Below are 21839 nucleotides of genomic sequence, written 5' to 3'. Positions count from 1 at the left end.
GCTATTACTGGTGACAGTACCAAAAGGAATCTGAACTCTGTGTTTTTGAAAACACACTGGTTTGACTACAGCTACTGTCACTATTCTTCACACCAGCATCAGGATCAGTGGTTTTCACTATTATCAATATTTCTTACCTTCCTGAGCACCTAGAACTGCATTACTTACCACACAACTCTTGACAGAGCTATTGGTTCGATCCTCCTGCCTGCCTCCAGAGCTATTTTGGCTAGGGGCAGATTAGCTGTGAATAAGGTACATTTCCCCTTACCTGTTCCTGGTGTACAGCAAGCTGCCTCCCATTCTGGTCAAGTTCTTCTCACTCCCAAAAGCTGCCAACAAAATCACTGGACTATGCATGCAATTGGTAAAAAAAAGTTTCCCTTCCAACTAGAAACTATAGTTTTGTATCACTAATTAAACAAAAACACTGAATACAGAACATGGAAAGTAAGTGTTGCTTCTTTTTAGGTTTGAGAGTGCTCGCTGTCCTGGCTGATGCTGTGGTAAATCTCCCCATATTCAATATTAAAATAAGAAGTAGTAATGTAGGCTGATTATTACAGCAGGTAGATTGTCCAGTCCTCATTTAATGGTCTCGTCTTGATTTCAATCACAGATGTACCCATTAGAGGGAATCAGAATCCAGTGCTCACATCTTTATGACTTATCAGCACATCAGAACATCAGGGTGGAAATACATACAGATTCTTCACTGCGCCAACTGTACATGTGCAGGCTCTCAACACAAACTTAGCAATGTAAATCCAGCCGTACAGATACAACATACTCCTCTGAAGCCTTAGAAAAATACCAGTGCAACATAGAGCCATTTTACAAAACAATCATCTTTATAGAAAGGTATTTTAGTGGTATATGCTGAGGTAAATAATAAAAACAGACCCAAGAGAGGGCATGACCAGTGTTAAGGAGAACTCTGGATGAAATTTGGCCAAAAGCCTGTTTTATAAAAGCTAATATTTACCTACCAGTTACGATCCCTGGTAAGGTGCTTATTGCTGTAATACTTCAATATTATTCTTCAGTTTACAAATTGAAAAATATATGAAATTAGATCTGTATGAATGTTAGGTATTAGCTGTCACAAATTTAAAAAGGCATTGTACCAAGTTTTCTTAATTGTTTACTAACCAATTTGATTGTAGCAGGTAAATAAACTACAGCATACATTTTACCTGACACCATGCATCAAAATCACCAAAAAACCTAAGTTTATCAAAGTCCAACTCCACAAGGAAAACATGAAAAAGTGCAAATTATGTACCCAGTATTTCTGTCACAGCTGTTTTTTCTTAATACGGCATGAAAAAGGTTTACAGCATATATTAAGAAAATTCTTACAAGTGTTCACCTCAATGTTTATATATACAACATTTTGCTCAAAGTGCTCACTATATGAAAAAAACTGATTGGATAAAAATATTTAAACAGTGCTTTCTGAACCTTCAGGGAAAATTCATATAATACATCAGTCCCATTTGTTCTCCTCTTCACTCAGTGCAATGAGATGCAGAAGTCACATCAACTTCCTGAAAACTTTGCTTGCCACTTTGCCAGAAAACCTCAGTTACAGTGGCATTCTTGGTGTCCCATTGGGAGTGGGTCTTTTATTTTTTTGTAGGTGGCTTTGATGTTTTCGAGATCTTACTACTTTCATTCTTACTTCAAACACTTCTTGTATGGCTTTTCGAAAACAATGGAAATTGTAGTCTATTAATCCTACAGAGACAGAAATGTTTTACATATTAATAAGGACATTCATATAAATAAGGTAATGAAAATACTGCTTATATTCTATGTTTAGTGAAATACCATACTCTCTGTCTGGAAGTCATATTTAGTAAACTGTCCAGGAATTTCTTCTGTGCTAAGCAAAAGCATATTTGATAAATACAAATAATTCAGTAAGCATTACAGCTTGATACCATGCCTGCTATTAAATATACCTGCAAGTTTTAAGAGAAAACAAATAGAAGTTCATTGGCAGATAACAGAGCCTTAATTTCATAAAGGGCTTTGAAAAAGTGCTCAGTACACTAGAAGAAAAACTGAAATCTTTCATAAAATATGGTGTCATTTTGGAAATTTTACAGAATAACTGTGATAGAAATAAGTAGCATCTATTAATCAAGAAATGTTCCTTTTTTGACAATACATAAACTTTGAAATGGATACTTGATAGAACTATTACCAAATCTCAGCCAGCTCTGTTTCATCTTACATTGTAATTAAAAAACAACACAATAGACATGCTGTTAGGTTAGATACTTACATAATAGGCAGATCACATTACCATGTCAGTGGGCTGAATGTGATCCCACAGAAAAGCTGTAAAGCCATATAGGTAGTCAATTGGAAGACTTACTAAGTGCTACAATTCTGTAATACCACAATACAATTTTAGAATTTTGGTACTGAGCTCATGACCTCATTCAATGTTAATGCCATCAGCTTTCTTAAATACTGCAGCATTTTCCACTTCAATTTCCCTAACAGGAGATACATATTTTTAAGTGGTTTAAATCCACCATGTTACACTTTGGGTTTTTTTCCCCAGGAATTATCTTCCCTCTCCCTAGAGTTCAGACAAAATATTACTTGGAAATCATGAGGCATAAAAAGCTCATCTCCATAATAATACCAGAACTGAACTGCAGAAGAGTGCAGGCTACCAAGTTTCCCAACTATGCAGACACAACAACCTCACACAGTTATGGACAAACCCTAATGGCTGTTTATTCACCATGGTGTCTTTTCTGAAACAGTGCTGCTAGTAAGTATGCAGAAATAACACTTTTTATGCTTACAACAGAAAGTGTCTGCATCCAACATTCATATGCAATAAAGGTGGTAGAGGTATGGAAGAGGCATTTGACCAGTTTAAGTTCTATCAAAAGCTCACCAGGCTGTCAAACAGCCCAGCAGACACGGTACAAGTGCTGCATTCACAAACACACCAACACTGACTGATGAATTAATAGCACAAGATGGGGCACACAAGCCCAGATGACGGCTTGCTCTTCCACTGTTGAGTTTTGGTCTCAGGGCATGTCACAAAGACCAGTAACTCAGTGAACATCGTGCCAGTGAGCAGAGAGATCATGAAGTAAGGGTTCAGTATTGACCTTGACCAGGGTCAGAGAGACAACAAGGAAATTTTATGCACTTTAACTACAAAATATTAAAGCACTCCTAAACAGGACTAGGTCCAAAATATGCAACTTTTCAAAAACCTCCTTTCAGATATAAGAAAAGCAAGAACAATCTATCATCCAGTTTCAAAAATTTTCCCTTGGCAAGCAGGCAAGCTATTCCAAATGTGTATGCTGGTATCAACAGTTACAAATCAGTGTCAGTCAAGACAAACAAACACAGTCTACAGTTGCAGGTGGAAGCTTTACTGCATTGGATGTAAGTTTTCAAATGCTTTCGTATCAGAATGTTGTCAAATACGCTTATGATTTCATCCCATCTTAATGCCCAACACAAGTACTTCATGCCTTTAAACATGTTATGTAAGCTTTATCAAGCTGTACTTACCTCAATATTTATCATACAGTTAGAAACTGTTAACAGCTAGTAACAACCTCAGTTATTCATTAACTCAGTAATACAAGGGAAAATTAATGCAATACCACAAAAGGGGAAAATACCTTTTCTCTCAAAGCTTTCTTCTCTGACAAAACAAACAAGAGCAAGGAATTTTGTCACCTCTTTTAAATAAAGGACAGTTGTATTATTCAGTTTTATGATTGCCATTGATTCTTTGTCATAAGGAGTTCCAGTGCCATCATCTTTAAGCCTAAAGAGCAACATTCAAACAAACAAGAAAAGGTAAGACACCAGATTAGCTAACAAAAGTACTGCTACATTGGTTCTCTCACCAAAGAATCTCAAACTTTATGAAATCTTCATTTTAACCTTTCAGGGGATCTCTTCTTCAAACTACACACTACGTAAACTAAGAAGACAAAGAAATTGTTTATCCGATCACACACCAAACCTTAGATCTGGGGCTAGAAATCAGATTGTTTGGTTGCCACGTGCCTGAACTGGAACCTTATTTTTCCTCTGTAAGTTACAAGCCATTTGCCACAAGGCTGCTTTTCTTTTAATCAGTGCTTTCTATTATGACATCATAAACATGTGAAACAGTAGGTCTGTACTGGTAAGTCCAAACCCAGTAACCTTGCTTGAGCGGTGGCAGCTGACTGATAGTTTAAGACATCATGAGACTTTCCTCATGAGATGTTGGCTTTTGCAACATCGTATTATGAAAAGAGATTTCTCCTTCACAGATGCTGTGTCATGATGATCACTGTATTATGTTTTTGTATGTTGTAACATTGTAATTTTATCCTCATTCCTGAATGCACACACAGAGATTGTTAAATGGGTAGTTATCACCGATCTCCCAGAACAATTAGTCTCAATAATATATTAAGTTCCACAGGAACAGAGGACAAGAAATTAATTGTAGTATCATGTCTTTAGTCTGTAACTAAAAAGTGGCAAGCAGATCTCTGGTGATAAATGCTAAATGGCTACACAACCAGTGGCAGAATGATATTTTGTAAATAAAGAGCCCCACAAGTGGTGTTGAACAGATAATTATTAAATGGACAGTCTTTTGAACTACACAGCAGCATCTTTCTCTTTATAAAAATCAGCCATCCTTTATTTTATACCTCTGTAAAACAAGTTCTTATACAATTACTGAAGTGATGACTCCAAAATCTGAAATGCACAGTAGAATATACAAACTTCAGAGATTTTAGGTAAGTATTCAACAGTTTATTGCTCCAGTGCTTACTGCATATCTGCACCAGGACTCTCCCTTGTACCTTCTCCAAGAGTGCAAGTCTGTCAGTGGGTACAAATGCAAAGCTACCTCAGCCCACCACTCTCTAAGCATGCTGTGCATTGGCCTCCAAGTGTAAGCATCTTAATGCACTAACTCTTCACGTGCTCCTGCCTTTCCCAGGAATGGCTGGCATTACATTTAGCCAAGGGCCAAGCCACTGAAAACATAGCTTGCAAGGAGATGTACATGCCAGCCCAGGAGATTCCCACTTGCTAATGTATAAGAAGGGGAAACTGAAAAAAACCAGAAAGGTTATGTAGGAAATAGAGGACAAACAGGGAACTGAAGTGAGAGTGAAACAACTCTCTGAGGTAATTAGAGGCCACTGGCTATTAAATGAAACTAAATATGGCCCCACTTCTTTTTAAAACAGGAGGCATCCTTCTGTTGACTTCATCCCTAGGGAACAAAAAGATGATGTTTCCTTTTATTTTAGGTTGGTTTCTTCCCACTTCTTCCTCCAAATAAAATTATTAGCATAGAAAGAGGAAGATGCTCACAAAAGAGGCTGAACACGGAGCAGTGCTTGTTGCTGGGAAGGATCAGTCCCTCAGAAGCCAGCCGCTTCCTCCTCCCCTCTCCTGGCAAATTACCCATTCTCATTATTGTTTATACCCACATCACTCTAATTTTGAGGCTATTCAGATTGCCAGTACACAACTTTATGGAAAACATTAATAATTTACTTACCCATATATACAAGAAATGTCAATCACAACATCTATCATATCACAGCAGAGCTCGTAAGTTTGCATATCCACTGGAGTGCTGTCCGTTGCAATATAGATCTTGCTGACTACATCAAATAAAAACGCTTTTTCAATCCCAGAATTCTATTCAAGAGAAGAAAAAAAAGAAAAAAAAAGTGGAAGCCATGCTTTCAAATTAACACCAAGCTTTTTTGCTCCCTTACTTGCCTGCTGTACAAAACAACTAGGCTAAAGAAGTTAAACTGCAATCAAGCTCATTTTGAAAGAACTGTACATACAGCACTGTCATATTTGTAACAAACCACAGTGCTCACAGACCTTCCAGCAGTATCTGCCTCTGAGCAGACATAATGCCAAATTACACTCCCAAACTTCTCCACCTGGAGAGAGTACATTTCTTTTCTGTGGAAAATGTGGGGGAGCAAGGGGGGTAAGAAAAAGCTTCCAAGTTCAAGCTTTTGGTGTTTTAATTGTAGCAACAGACATAAAAGAAAGCTGGAATCCAAAGTTTTTCTAGCTGGAAATATAAGAAGATAGAAACAAAGGAAAGAAAACACTGATGGACAAAGAAGACAGTATTGTTCAGGAACTGATCTCTCAAAGAAACTAAGAATTTTTTTCATTGGTCTGTAGCTGTTCTACTGTCTGGTTCTGTAGAACATCTTTTAGGACCACAGGAGAAAGACCAGTGTTTTGATGGTGCCTTCAGGTTTCATGTAGCACTGGTGGTTAAAGCCATGTTTAAAATGCTAAGGCTTGTTAAAGTGATGACAGCTATGTTCCTGTCATCCTGCCAAGCTGGTTAAGATGCTCTCCATACTGGAGATGTATCATATTCACAGCTCTGAGAAGCTAGCCAGGAATGCTAGCTCTTACCCTTTGTGTAGATAAGGTGAACTGCCATAAGGCTCTGCTTCCTGGAAAAAAAATGTGTACGGCTTAACTGAAAACAGTAGCCTTGCTGGCTATCTGGATATCAAGGGATTACACCTGAGCAGTTGTCCCAGCATGAAAAGAAAGGGCAATCTCCCAGTATTGCTAAAGTTATAGAATACACTTCAGTATCCACCTATACCGGAAGACAAGCAACTTTCTTCATCCAACTGAATTGTCTCCATATATGGGATTCCCTTTTTAACATGGTTTAGGACTGCTGCCACAGTAGTTTTGTAACCACCAAAAACCACACTGAAAATCCCTAACAAGTTTTAACTGTTTCAGCTTCTTTTGTAGTTACAGAACTTTTCCTTTTTTTCTTCTTTCTTTTCTAAGTCAACTATTTAACACATAGTTAAGTGACTAAAGTGACTCTCCTGCTTTCCATATTTCCTGAAATAGGCAGAAAAATTTCCAACACTATATATGCTATTGAACAATGGCCAGTAGTATTTTGGGCATTTTCTTCTTTAAAAGGCGTCATTCTTCCATCACTGCACACAGAGCTAAGGCTGCAAACATCCATTAGTAATAACAGAGTATAGAGGTGAATTTCTTGCATTTCATAATGGAAAAGACTCTCTGAGCGGCATATTTCAATAAGTCAGTAATAAAAAATATCAAAACAAAGTATACACTGTGGATACCTTAAGTATATGGGCTGAAGCACAGGATGTACAAGGAGAGTCTAAGAGAAATGGCTTTGTTCAACCTGAAGAAGAGAAGGCTCATTGCTATCTACAGTATCTAATGTAAGGGTTCAGAGAAGCCAGAGCCAGAGCTAAACTCTTCTCAGAGCTACAATGTTGAAGGATAGAAGGCAAAAGGCACAGGCTGAAATTCTGACTTGATGTAAGGAAAAAAAAAAGTAAGAGTGGTGAAGGATTGGGAGCATGCTGAACTGAGAGTTTGTAGAGTTTCTATCCTTCCAAATGCACAAAGCTGAACTGGACCCAGCCATAACCAGCTTGCTGTAACTCGCCTGACTCTGAACAGCAGCTGACCTCTAAAGGTCACTTTCAGCCTACAGGGCTCTATGAATCTATGTTCTTTGAGCACAAAGAACAAAAATGTATGCATATTTATGCTGGTTGTTCTGGCCACATATGGTAGTTCCGTAATTTTACTTTTTAAACAGTAATTCTGACAGCACCTCACACAGTTCAACAGATGCTGTCAAATAAGATTAATTACAAGAGTCACTTGAAATATCACGTAAGTACATAGCTGTAATTAATGGCCAAAATTGTATTTGAAAATACAAGTAATTTCAGACAGAAGAAGCTGGAACATGAGACCTGCAGTGTCATTCTGGAGAAGTCAATTACAAAATTCTGTATTACACAAAGAGAGACATAGCAACAATTTCACCTGTACAATTGCACCCCTAAGATGCACTTTAAATTATTAGGATGTCAGTGACAATGTAGTAACATTTAACAATGAGAAGTGATGTTTTCATCTCAGAGCTCCAGGTGCTGCAGCCTGCCTGTACTTGCAGTGACAGTTCAGAAAGTTCTCATCTTGAGACGCTTGCCATGCCAGCCATTACCCGTGCTGGTAAGGGCAAAAATTGGTCTCTTAACTTAAGCTTGTTTTCAATTGCAACTCATCCATTGTGGTAGGACCTGCTGAGAAACTGCACGTATTTGCTTCCTTAGAACTTTTTATGGTGACAGATATCTCTGTGAAATGGTAGGATGGACTGACAGGAGTAGTAACCACTAAATTGTACCCACATGTCTTCAAATATTTCATTTGCCAGGGTTTTTATTACAACTGTAACTGAAAAATCAGAGGATTTCCCAAAATTTTTGTGTGGAAATTACTCAACACCCTCCTCGCTCCACCCCCAGCCCCGAAAAAACCCAAACAGAAATTGTAGAAACAATAATAACAAGTCATAAAAAACCCAGGAAAAGGTGGATAAAAAGTACTATTCAAAGAGACATTATATCATTAATACTCAGGGAAAATGGCAATAAAAAATCAACTGTTTCTGTTACTAGAGCAGGTGGGTTCCTCACTGAATGAAGGGCTGCCACTGATTAAATGAGAGCAGGGTCTGAATAAACACCAGGTCTCTCTGACACAACCCTACAGTATGAAGAGAAGATGTAGTAAAATGTGCTAAAAGCACTCCGAATCAACGTAACAATATTCCATGGTTAATCTGAACCAAGACATTGTGAAAAATCTGCAATGAATATATGAAATTTTATTTTGGATAGGTAAAGATCATGAGGTACTTGAAATTCAAACCATGTTTCTCAACTATTTGTTGTATGCATGATGATGTAGAAGACAGCTTCTATTCATTAAATAGAATGGGTTCAGTAAAAGTGGTAGTATTACTCCAATTCCTAGGATAGGTAAGCAGGCCTATCTTTTTCTGTCTTTAAAGTATAAAGAGTAAGCCAGAATCTGGCCCTAAAAAGTGATTCTCAGAAGAACTTAAGAGGATATTGCCAGTCACATCCAGTTAGGAATGGATTTTGGACAATTATTTAAACAGGTCTTACATCAAACAGCAGATTTCATGAATTAATTCAAAGCACTACCTTTGAATTTACAGATTACAAAATTTAAGTCATTAAATGATCAAACCTGTACATAATTTTATTTTTACTTTAATAATTGTTTAGTTTTATGCATACATTTTAATATCCCTCAAAACAAACCAAACAACCCTCAAATGAAAATCCACATTCCCATGTCACACAACTTGACTGGTTGATAAGGCAACAGTAATTAAGAAACAGGCATCCTTCTATATGAAGCTGGTAAGTGTGTTAGGTAAGATTTACACGGATTTTGAGTGCCAAACAAACTGTTATTTTATGACTTACAAGTAGTTAAATTAAAGAATGCAGAAGCAGTATTATCACACTGATGGTTCCTTAAACATGCTTGCACACTGTGGCATTATAAACTTAGGCAAAAACCTGCTGTGAACCTGAGAGTGATTGCAGATCTATTTTTGTAATCATCAGGTTTTTGTGTTAGAACTCTCCATGGCATGTATGAAAGCACTTCCTCATGAATGCTGCTGCAAAACCAAAAGTAGAACACGAATACACCCACACCCTGATATCCAACACGCTGGCTTCCTGAGGTAGGGTGTGACCGAAATCCATGCCAAAATTTGTTGTTACTAAGTTGCCAAGGTAAAGAAGCACCCCCTAATTAATTGTATACAGGAGAACAACGTTTAATCTTCCTGTGGTTGCAAACAATCATTCTGAGTCTCTCTGTCTACAGACAGAAGATACAAGCATGCTCTGAGCATAGCAATGCAGCTACACGTGGCCCTTGGTCGCCAAGAAACTGGAGCCAAGAAACAGTCTGAGACTCTTTCCCATACTGAACAGGGGAAATAGCACACTGCCCTCGCTTTTCTGGACTTCCCATTTATTTGAAGTACTTGTTCTTCCTTACAAATTATACCTGATATTCAAGGTATGATTGGGGCTGGGTGTTCCAGACACACGAGCAACTGTCATCAGTCATTCAGGAAGCTCCTTGTGCTCAGTTCATGTGGAGATTCTGTACAAACCCTTCACCAAGTCCAAACAATGAGGAGACTCCATACAAAGCTCTGACACACAATGAGTGACTGGGGTGACTCTGGCACAAGGAAGACTGTTATTCAGATAGCTTTCTCTGTCAGACTGTGTGCCAAAACCACTATCTAAATGGTCTAGAATTGTTGGCATCATTTCTTCATTACCTTTCTGTCATGGAGTTTTGAGACTACGTGATAATAACTAATATACAGTCCAGCTGGTTTGGAAGAAACTGATCTTTGTAGTAAACCATTCATTATGAAACAGTATAAATATGTTGTTTAATAGTAAGAGAATAATATTTTCTTATGTCAAAATCACAAAAAGACACAACAAAATATCTTGCTTGGAAATTGAAGCTTCAGAAATTAGTGCTAGATCCAAGTGCAAAATTAGAATTCTGTGAGAAAGTGTGCAGTTTTTGGAGCCACTATGACCACTAAAATAGGGAGTTTCCCCTTTTCACAACCTACTCACTGTGCTCCCCTTCACTCATTGCCCCATATTTCCATCTCTTACCTTGTGTCATAACAAGAGCATGTTGGACTCCTCCACCACCTGCTTTTTTAACTAAATTAAATAGTGCATAAGTGCATGTCATAGAAACCCCAGGAGGGAACAGGTGAGTGTCAGAACCACTACAAAGGAAAGGAAGGGATCAGACATACAAGAAGAGTGGAGCAAGCAATGTCTTCCACAGTGATGATAAACCACTAGAGATACAAAGCTCCCTAACTGGCCTTCAGGGTAACTATGGAAGTGGTAAAAGTTGTGGTAGATGCTACGGCTAAAAATTTTGCAACATAAGAAGATTTTCTTAAGCTTGGTAAACTTCTGATACAAAGTAAAATTAATTCTGGGAAGCACTATAGACAGCTCCACAAATGAGGTCGGACTAGATTATGTTCTTTAAAGTATTTATTCATACAAGTTTTAAGCACATCTTAAACAAATGCATGCAGCACAGACTTTTGCAACATTCAGATTGATGCTACAATGTGACTCAGGAAATACTGTGAGTAGCTCAGCAGCTCACCAATGCTGTTTAATAGAAAGGGAGGTGAGGCCAAGCTGCATGGAGGTGCATTTCAACTAAGTTCTGATACTTTCTCTGAGAGTTCACACTGCTCATGATCTCTAAGAAGGCAGTGAACAGAGTATCTGAACATGCATGTTGGACATAGCCAGATCTACAGACAAAGGATATGGTAAGTACTTACTGAAATAAAGATGTTAAGCAGGTTTTCCAGTGTTGGGAGCTGTGGAATCAGTTTCTGTACCACTTTGCTAAATGCTTCAAATATAGAATGATCATATATGCTTGTCAGATAAAAGCTGGAAAAAAACGTCACCACATTTTCCTTTTAGCCACATACTGTGAACATGATGTACCTTTCATAATATGAGTGAAATAAAATATTGTCAAACAGTAAGTGCCTATAGTAATGCAATTACCCTGTGATCAAAAGTCACAATATGATTGCAGCACAGGACTTCATCTCTCTACTAAAAAAACCCCAACCTAGACACTGAAACCTAGACCTTGATGTAGAACTTTTTAATGCGACTCCCATGCTGGTATCCTTACAAAACTATTTATCAAATTGCAGGAGGGGAGTATTACTGACTATGTCTGTTGTGATCTAATTTTTGAAAGCTGTGGACCCATTTATCAGTGTAGTGATGCAGTCGAGTAGTTAAGAGCTCTAAAGCTGGCATGTTCACAGAGCAGGCCTCTCTTTTTAATGTATTTGTATTTGGCGTTAAAGTGCTAAGAAAGCCATGACAAACTGATGTCCTCTGGTTCCCAGCCTGCAGAAGTACACTATTTGTCACTATTTGCTACAGTAATCCACTTTACCAGAAGACACAAGGCAAGAATACAGCACAGGTCCTCCCAGGTGGCTCCAAGCCAGCTGCAGCAGTGAGGATGAGCGACTGGGAGGGGACTGTGTGGCAGAGAGCTCTCAAAGAAGGCAGAAGTGATGTAGTGGCATACACTCCACTGCCTGGAACTCTACTGGTTGCTGTCACTGTCCAAGCCAACTTATTTCAAGACAGCAACTGCAGCAAAAACTGAAAGGACTCTGGCATGTTTGTCATCTGTTATTAAGCAGCTCTCCATCTTTCACTCCAAGACAGCAATCAGAAATAAGATACTTTGGCTCAGGTCAAATGTAGCATCTCTGATTATCCCTTTCCTTCACAGATCAAAAGCACATTGCCTGCTACTTCAAGAAAACAGAAAATGGTAACTTGTCAAATAAACTGCTCTCCTCTTTAGCATTCTCTGCACAGCAGCTTTTCTCACCTGAGGTGAATCTTCTCCAATCCAGCATCTGCAAGGTCATCATTTGCCCGCTGGTGAATATCCCTCTGCGTTTCAATCTTGTGATCATCAGATAAACCATCCACTTTATGGATAAAGATTTCAAAGTTGATATCTGGATTCACTTTATAGGCTCTGGTCACAGTAAGATGCAGCCGAGCTAATGCTTCCATATAATCATCCTAATAAAGGAAAAAGAAGAGCTACAAGTTATGAAAGTATTTAAAAATATATGTATTAAGTTTTATGATACTTATTTTTAGATAGTACTACAGCTCAACAACAGCTTAATTTTTTTAATGTTTTATAAGTAGAAGCCTGAGCCTACATCCAGCATGTGCACCAATCTCATGCTGTCAGGACTGAGGAATCTGAGTAAGAACATTGAGATGTTAAAACAAATTAGTTAAACTTCTGAACATACTGCAGAGAGAGATTAAAAATAGCCAAGCAGCTCTTCAAGTTTTAATGACTTCTTTTAATGTGTGTTTGTGATGTAGATTATTTATTTGCTTTGAAAAAACCCTATGCTTTCCAACCCATTTGTCTATTGCTGAAGGAAGAAAAGAAAAGAGTAGCTTAAAGCCCCTTTTTTTACCTGAGAATCAATAACAAATATCAGTGCTCCAGTGCCTCTGAAAATCATCTCATAATCAAACGTAGGGTCAAAGAAGTCAATTTGCCCAGGAAAATCCCATATCTGAAAGTTGACAAAGGAGCTGTTGGAAACATCCTCTCTGCAGATCTTGTTTGTGCTCTCCAAGAAGAGAGTCTCATTCGGCGACATTTTGTGAAAGACAACTTTCTGAATGGAAGACTTTCCACTTCTTCTCAATCCCATGAGCAGGATTCTTGGCTTAACTTCAGTACTGAAGGGATCATTGAAATCCAAAACTGAATAAAACCACACAAGAAGAAAAGGAATATACTATGGCAATATAATTAGTAACTGCCAGATAACATGCATTTGATATTTATTTTCAGGAAATTTTTATTTGAATTTATGCAAATGTTACCAATGTTTAAGCTTAGAGAGCAGTGCTACAGGCATTTTAACTTATTTGCCCCTTAGGCTATACTATCAGAAAATCTACTTCTCACCTCTAAGACACAAACTGTAGAAGCCTTGACTGCTCTGTTTGTACATGAAAAATCTGTTATCACACACAGACATCCTAAAATACCTAATTTTACTCTAATTAACACTATGCCAGATATATTCTTCTTTAAAAGAGTATCATCTGATAACAAATACCCTTTTCAGCTGATAGCTACATCACACTGCTGGAAGAACAGAGTAAGACTGTGTTAAGTACTTCTGCATGACCTTCCTACCTGAGGGCTTCCCTTCTCTAAAATCAACCAACCAATAAATAAATAAATGAATGAAATCACAAATGCAAGGAGCTACAGGAAGAGTTCAACTCAGCAGGCACACAATTCTTCTATGTTGGAACGTACAATACTGAGCTCATGAGGAGTCCTTTTCTAAGGTGCTTAGGATTTCACCTGCTGCTCAGTATTTTGTGTTACAGTCTGTAAAGTTTTGTTACCCAATAAATAAGATTACAGCATATCATCTGCCTATTTGTAAAACAAAGGCCTGGAAACAGGAGTTTCATTGTGTTACCTACCCCAGTTTGAAACTGGTACCACTTTTCCTGGTGCTGATGCAAGTTATATCAGCATCAAGCAGTTCTAACAGTAAACTATGCTGTTATATCTCTAAGGACATGAATGCATAGCTATCCATTCCTGTAGGCACACCAACTTTAGCTTCAGGTATCTCCAATCAAAACACCTACAGCAGTCTAAATTGCTGCATTTAGTCGGCCTGTAACTTTGAAATGTCTTTTGGTGCTGAAGGTGAAGTAGCACTGCCCTTATAAGTAAAAAGCTTTCTAACACCTCTGTGAAACTCTTTCTGCAGTGTCAAACACAAGCAACGCAAAAAAATGAGTTGTCAGTGCTAAATCCACAGAGTACAACTCCGAGTACACAGAGGTCAGGTTTAAAATACTGATCACACAACAGGCTAACAGGCTACTGATCACACAACAATCTAGTGATGTTTGGTAGACCTCCCCACCACTGCACTACAGACTATTCAGATAATACCTCATAGCACAACATAATTGCATTGCATTTCCTTCCCTTTTTCTGCTGGGTAGGTTTTGAATTGCGGAAAACTGGCACATATTTATTCACATGCATAATTCTTGAATATGCCCTGCATACATTAAGCTTTACTCCCGAAATATGAAAATCCAAACCAAGAAACCTTAGCAACAATTTGAACCTGTCAATTTATTACATAGCCCTCTCTGCCAAAAAAGATGGAAAGCTTAAAGGAATCTTTTGCCTAGGAACATGTTTTGCACCCAGGGGTGGTGACCACATCTTGTGTCTTCTTGTGTCCCTCAAGCCTCACTCACATTCCAGAAACACAAGAGCAGGGTATGTCTGCCAGGAAGGTACAGAAGCATGTCCAGGTCTGTTTGTGCCTCCCAATTTGAGTGACAGAGAAGTAGAGCTTCTCAAACTGAAGGTATTGCAGTGTTAGCATAAAACATCTCCTGGCACCATCTACTGGCTTGTGGGAGGTTGTGCCACTCGGTGTAGCCCCGTGGCACCAGTGACTGACAGGAGTTTTCAACTCATATCGGTGGGATACTGTCCATTTCAAATACAATTGAAAGGCCTTGGCAGTTATTACCACTTACTGTGGTCTTGTCAATTATCACACATGAGCACTGCCAGGCAGGAGTAGTGCACAGGGGAAATGCCTTCAGGCAGAACAGGGATAGGTAACTCTGTAAGAATCTCATCCTACAAACACAGCCACTTCGGCTGATCCACACACAACAAATTTAGGAGGTAAGAAACTGAGGTCAACATGCTGCTCTACTCTTCCCATCAACTTGAATAGGGGTAGTACCTCCTGTGGCTGAGAGAAACATGTGCCCTACAACACTTCACACCTACAGAAAACATCAGCTCTAAGATGATGTAACAAAATTTTATGTTTTGGGGGTACTGTGTTGTCAATTAACCAAACCAAACATGCAAGATTTAATGGTGTATCCTCAATCTCACTCTGATTTTTGGCCATCAGAACGGAAAATAATTTATCCAAAGCTTTAAACAGACTTTATAAAAACATATAAAGAACAGTCTTCAGGTGGAGGTTTTATTGCATGTTTCAAAAAAAAAAAAAAAGCCTCCCATTTGCTCTGTACACAACTGAACTTACAAAGTCTCATCTACCATGGATTTGTACTTTGTGTCCCCTTCCTCTTCCCACCACAATAACACCAACTTCCTCCTGTATGTCTTATGACATCTCCTCCAAATAACAGATATGACATGCTGTGGCTGATCTGGAGCTCAGCACATTTCAGCTGGCTACACCGTGTACACCCGTCTGCCAGCTGCTGCCACAGAGAAAACACAAAGCTGCTCCCCTGTTCCTCTGAGGACACTTCATTTAGCTTTCTCCTCTCTTCTGAATGCCAGTTTTCCTCAAACTTGTGGGAACTTAATAAACTTTGAGACGTCTTTTGTTCAAATTTGGTTCAAGGTGGACAGCAGTTTCCAAGGTTCTGACCATTGACGAGACAACCTGAGGACAGGCTACCTACCTAACTTCCTTTTCTTTAAGAAACAAGCTAAAACCCCACATATATCTGAAGAAGTATTTTAAATAACTTGGTGTTTTTATGTTGTTGTATTAAATTATTCCAGGCTGTTAAGATTTTTACTGATTGTAATGCTTAATACCAAGAAATTGCTTTCTATTAAAGCCATACCAAAAAAAAAATACAGTTGCAACTGCAAACAGAATTAGCGATGAGAAGAATGAAGACCAGCTCTTCTGCTAGTAAGACTGTTATTTAGCTTTTGAAATCCTGCCAGTTCAAAGACAGGGAAATGTTAAGAGTATCATCCAAACCTGATGAGATAGCAAGGCTTCTATAGCACTTCCCTCTCAGAGAGAGTTAAGAGATTACCTTATATGTAAAGGAATTGGACGATGCTTTGCCTGCCCACATTCCTTTGCAGGAGTACTTGACAACTCCTTTTTTAATTTGCCACAGAAATGCCAGTAGATGTATCACTGCAACTTCCCAGACTAGGTTACTGAGTGAGATCATAATAAGCCCAAGAGAAACACTAAACTCTTCTCTGTTCTATAACAGGAAAGATATTTTTCCCTATTGTGAGATGCAACACATTTCCTGCTTCATTCACTTCTGCAAAAAGTAAATGTAAAATGCCAGTCTCTAATGCATATCAACAGCCCTTCATATTTCAGCTTTTCTAAGCAGCCATAAAGAACAGAAGCCATGCTGGTTAGAGACTATATCCTTTGAAGTATTCACGAATTTAACTCAACAAACCTAAAAGCACTTTCCCCTAGAGAAGCACTCAATTCCTTACAAAACTTCTGTTAACTGCAGTTGTGTCCTAGCTTAGGGAGTGTGTTTTGCATGCATTGCAACATGCAGAAGAGCACAGCTCTGAGGAGTTGAGAACTCCACGTAGCAGTCCCGACCTGTCTCACCAGGATGCACAGTACAGAACAAATACTTTAATATCTCCTTTATGCTATTAGATACACATGGATAACTAAAACAGTTTTTGAAGCCCATCCTGAATTCCAGGTCAATTGCAATTAATTATCAAAGCAGGTGACTATCAGTGCTTCCCAGGTGTATGGGATGGGGATGCCATGTTCTGTACATCCCACCAGCTTTCAAACATCCAAATAAAAAACATCACAGCTCATCTGTTCAAGTAACATAAAGCCAAAAGGAATTGTTTCGCTCATGTTACCATCCGCAAGTAACAAGCCTTGGAGTCTAGCTTTGAACTAATACAGCTAATAATGTGGGTTTTTTCCCACTTATGCAGTTATATTAAGTTTTAACCATTTCTGTGTAAAGGAGAGGTAGCAGTCCCAAACTTTCTACTCTTACCTTCAAACCCATTCATCTTGTAGCATTTCCAGTACTACCGTGACTGTGGTATTTGCAGCACTTTGGATTGCTGTCAAGACAATGCCCTTACAAAACACATACAATGAACATCTTCAACTCTAACAGATGGCCTGAGACTAAAGAGTTAACAGAAAAAGCTTGTATGCAATAAAGAAGGCTGTTCAGCTACTGTGGGTTCATAGACATTGAAGAAACGCCTGGTGGAAGGAAATTCTTGTGGCTACAGAAAAGACTCAGAACCAGAAGACCTGGTTCCACACTGCCTCAAGTGCAGCACTGTGCAATGCTATGTCTTAAAGCCACTTCCTTGGACACTCTGCAGAGGGCTTCCCTGCTTCTAAACACTTTTTAATTGCATATTAAAAAAATATGACTAGGCTTTATGTAAATTTTAGTGTTTTCAAGTCTCTGAATATGTGTAAACTAAGGACAAGAGCCATGGTTTTAGCCATTGAAGCTGGAGACACAAACCCAGTATGGAGTGAGAGATAACCAATCTTCTGCATGCTTACAAGAATCAATTATGCTTTTACTTTTAAGCCTGGCTTCTCTCTTCACTGTCAACAGCCATGCATTGAAGTCATCCTTCTTATACTGCCCTTTTCATTCTTTCTTTGTAGAAAAGTGAAGGCTGTGATACTGAATTTTGGACTACTTGCTGTACAGAGCCAGGAAGAGAGGACAAAAAATAAGGGAAAGCCTCTTGCCCTGCAGCCCAGTGTTACACAAAACACAGACCTGAATCCCAACCCCCTCCATTTCAGATGCTGTATGTCTCTTTCTCCAGACAATTCAAAATGCAACAGAAAACCAGGGAATCTGGACAGTTAAAATAGATTTTGTTTTAATCCTGTGTAAAAAAGTCCCTGCAATGGACTGTCTTCTCCTGCTATTAACTATGTAAAGGTTTTTTTCTGTTAAGTACAATATTTTGGTGTTACTATAAAGAAGCAATTGCAATTTTTAGCAGTCTAACAAGTTCCTATTCAGAAATATCCAAATAAATTCATCTGAACACAGAATACGGATTACTTTCTACAGAAAATATTAACTCAGTGTAGCACTAAAGAAATTAATTAGAATTTCTTCTCTTTGCATCAAAATGAAGGCAGTTCTTTAGCAGGTTCAAGTAAGACTTTATTTAGTCTCAGTTATACTCTTATAGTCTAACATTCCTATGGCTTTTAACCATGAAGGCTTATACTCAAAGCACTGACCTTCCTCCCCTCCCCAAAATTACATTAGTCAATGCAGCACCTCCCATGGCAGCCTGTAGGACTGGGCCTTTAAGGAGAAGGGTTCCACACACTAATATAGAAGTAGACTTAAAATATGTGGCCTTTTATTATGCTCTTATAAAAAAGCACTTCTTTTTTTATCCTGCTAAACTGAGAGTTCTCCAAGCTCCTTTGTGAAATATGTCTCAGAAGAATGAATTCAGGCTCTGAATGAACGCAACAGGCTCTGAGCTGGCATTTCCTTTTTCTACTGAATGAGACTGCTTTTCCTGGTAAGCCCGTCCTTCTTAGCATCACCATCCATACTGCCACGGACATGCAGTGAGTAACGCGGGTCCTCACAAGCACAGACAGACATTTAGCAGAGCCTGCCACCGTGGGACTGACACTCGCAGCTGCGGAGGAGCCCCGGACACAGAGCTGCGTGTGGCCGCTGCCTTTTATAGCGTGACACCCAACCCCCCACCTCCTTGGCACACTCGGGTCACATCACCAGGCTGTGGCCTCTAAGTAATAACTCCCACCCCAGACAAGAAGAATACTGATGAGAGATTACACACACACACTTTGCCTGCACTCCCCTTGCCTCCTTCCTCCTTCCCGACGCTTCCTGTTACCTGTCAGCCCTTGCCCCGCTCCTTCCTCAGAGCTCCCTGCACCCTCTGACCCACCGAGTACGGTGTCCCCGTTCCGGCCCTTCCCATGGCCACCTCCGCAGCATCCCCGCTCCTCCCGGCCTCTCAGCACCCACCCCCGTCCCAACTGGGCCTGCCCTCCCTCTGGACGCCTCGTCTACCCCGCACCGCTGTCACTGGCTCCCCCCGGGGAGCCTCGCCTCCTCCCTGACCCACATCCACGGGGCCGCCAAACCTCACCTCCTGGCGGCTGCCCCGTGCCCCCCGCCACCGTCCCGACCTCACCCCCACCCCCACCCCCGCCCCCGCCCTGCCTCACTCCACACCCACACTCGTTGCCGGCCGCTGCCCCGCAGTGTCCTCCGAGCCCGATGCTGCCTCTCGGCCCTCCGGGAGGAGCCCCAGCCTCCGCCCCCGCAGCCCCGCGGCCGCTGCCACGCCGCTCCCGCCGCCCCCGGTGCCGCTGCGGCCGCCGCGAGCGGCCACTCACACGCCTCATCGCCGCCGCTCTCCGCGTCGCCGTCCGAAAAGGACTCGGCCCTGTCGGCGTAGCCCGCCAAGCCCACGATCTCCTCCTCCTCTTCCTCCTCCTCGTCCCCCTCTTCCTCCTCCGGCAGCTTCCTCGGCACCTGGCTCATGCCGGCCGCACTCCTCGCGGGGCTCCGCGGCCCCTCTGCTGCGGCGGTCGGGGCGCGGGGGTGCAGGTCCCGCGCTGGCGCCGCGCCCGCCGCCGCTCCCCTCCTTCCCCCCGCACGGCGCTGGCGGAGCGCGGCGCAGCTGCCGGCGGGGCGGGCGGGGAGGCGGCGTGACCCGCGTCACCTGACGCGCCCGGTCACGGGCCGCCGGGGCCTCCGCGCTCGCCCGAGCCCGCTCCCGCTCCCAAGCCCAGCCCGCCGCTGGCACCCTAGCGCCGGCGGGGCATAGCCAGGCGCTCCGGGCTCACCAGCGGGTCCGGGACTGCCGGCGCCGCCGCCGCCCGCCCCGGCCCTGCTGTCCCGAGGGACACCCGTGGGAGCGGTGCACACGCGAGGCGCTGCTCCTGGCGTGCGGGGCACCGTGGGTGGGCGAGCGGAGTGGCCAGGTGTGCCAGGCAGCGGCACCGAGATGGCACCTGGCCCTTCTGTTACAAGCAGCCCTGCTCAGAACCCTTAGAGTCATAAAATCAGTTAGGTTGGAAAAGACCTCTGAGGTCATCGAGTCCAACCTATGACCGAACACCACCATCTCAACTACACCGTGGCACTAAGTATCACGTCCAGGCTTTCCTTAAACACCCCCAGGGGCGGTGACTCCACCACCTCCCTGGGCAGCCCATTCCAATGTCTAATCACCCTCTCTGTGAAGAATTCCTGCCTAATGTACCACCTAAATTTCCCCTGAGGCAGCTTAAGACTATGTCCTCTCGTTCTGTGTTACCGGTTGCCTGGGAGAAGAGTCCAACCCTTATCTGACTACAACCTCCTTTCAGGTAGTTGAAGAGAGTGATAAGGTCTCCCCTGAGCCTCCTCTTCTTGGTCGTGTCATGCAATCTCACCCGGCACAAAGCCCAAAGATGGACTCGGGACTCTCCTGCATCACCCCTACACACCTTCAGCATGTGGGAGACTGTGGGACCTGGGCGGGACCAGTGTGTCTTTCACCAGTCTAAGCTCCAGAGTGTGTGTGTTAGTCCCTGGCTGTTATCCCATGCTGCCCACTGTGGTGACCGGCAGCTGAATTCCTTATTCACCAACACCAAATTTTCCTGTGTTTCTGTTTCTCTCTTACTACTTCTTCTTGTCCTGTTCTCCCTCCTTGCATTCATTATAATGATTAGATTTCTGTTTGGAGTCTCCACGTTTTTCCCTGCAGCTGGTTATTTTTTCCCACCTGTTTTGCACTAACCCACTGGAGATAATGGAGGTACAGGTCTGTTCAGAGGCGGGAGAAATCCCCCTTGTCTATTAATATACATATTTATCGAAATGCCTGCCTTTATTCTCAACTGATCAACCTGCTTAGAAGTTTTGCTTGAACAGATTAACAATGTACTAAAAGATTATGGGAAATGTTTCAAAGTTAAACCTTGTAAAAGAAATTAGAACTTAGGTTTGGAGCAGGACTTTTTTACCAGTCACGTTTTCAGCATTGTGTCTTGGGACAGCCCTGGCAGGCATTAGCCTGCTGAAAACTGATGGAAAGAGGAAGAGAGTTTCCAGGTGTGTAATGAAGGGCCATCTGTCTCACACACCAGCTGACCTCTTATGCGCACAAAGGGCTGTTAGGTCTCAAGGCCAGCTTTGGATATTAGGTCTTGCCCAGAAATCTGTCTGTATTAGGTTTCTTCTATACAAAGAGCTATGAAACATGACCAATGAGAGAGAGAATAATTTGGATATATTAAATACTAAATCAGGCTGTAGAAACTTAAAAAAGAGGACTGGTTACAATGCAGCTCTTCCCACTTCAGGTTCAAAGCCATGTAGACTCCAGGCCCATTGCCGGATAGGTTTTTAGAGTAGGGCTGAGGAACTTCTGCCAATCCCTTGGCAATATAATGT

At 41.3% G+C, this 21839-nt stretch overlaps 1 protein-coding gene across 2 annotated transcripts; it reads right to left on the bottom strand.

Moving 5' to 3' along the window:
• Window positions 1-557: 557 nt before the first annotated feature.
• Window positions 558-20043, bottom strand: RRAGD (Ras related GTP binding D). Of its 2 annotated transcripts, none has more exons than XM_039569361.1 (7): window positions 19790-20043; window positions 13025-13320; window positions 12409-12608; window positions 11318-11432; window positions 5576-5718; window positions 3675-3823; window positions 558-1740 (listed from the first exon to the last, which is right to left on the bottom strand). In XM_039569361.1, exons 1-7 carry the CDS (start codon window positions 19935-19937, stop codon window positions 1589-1591), a joined length of 1203 nt encoding a protein of 400 aa, XP_039425295.1. In that variant the 5' UTR covers window positions 19938-20043; the 3' UTR covers window positions 558-1588. The 2 variants fall into 2 exon arrangements, with proteins under 2 accessions (XP_039425295.1, XP_039425296.1); XM_039569362.1 differs by lacking the exon at window positions 19790-20043 and adding an exon at window positions 19630-19693.
• Between the last annotated feature and the right edge of the window lie 1796 nt (window positions 20044-21839).

The sequence above is a fragment of the Corvus cornix genome, chromosome 3 (genome assembly GCF_000738735.6).
Source record: "Corvus cornix cornix isolate S_Up_H32 chromosome 3, ASM73873v5, whole genome shotgun sequence".
In the NCBI taxonomy this organism is placed as follows: Eukaryota; Metazoa; Chordata; class Aves; order Passeriformes; family Corvidae; genus Corvus; species Corvus cornix.
The sequence above is the reverse complement of the archived record's forward strand: the minus strand, read 5'-3'. Positions and strand labels throughout refer to the sequence as shown.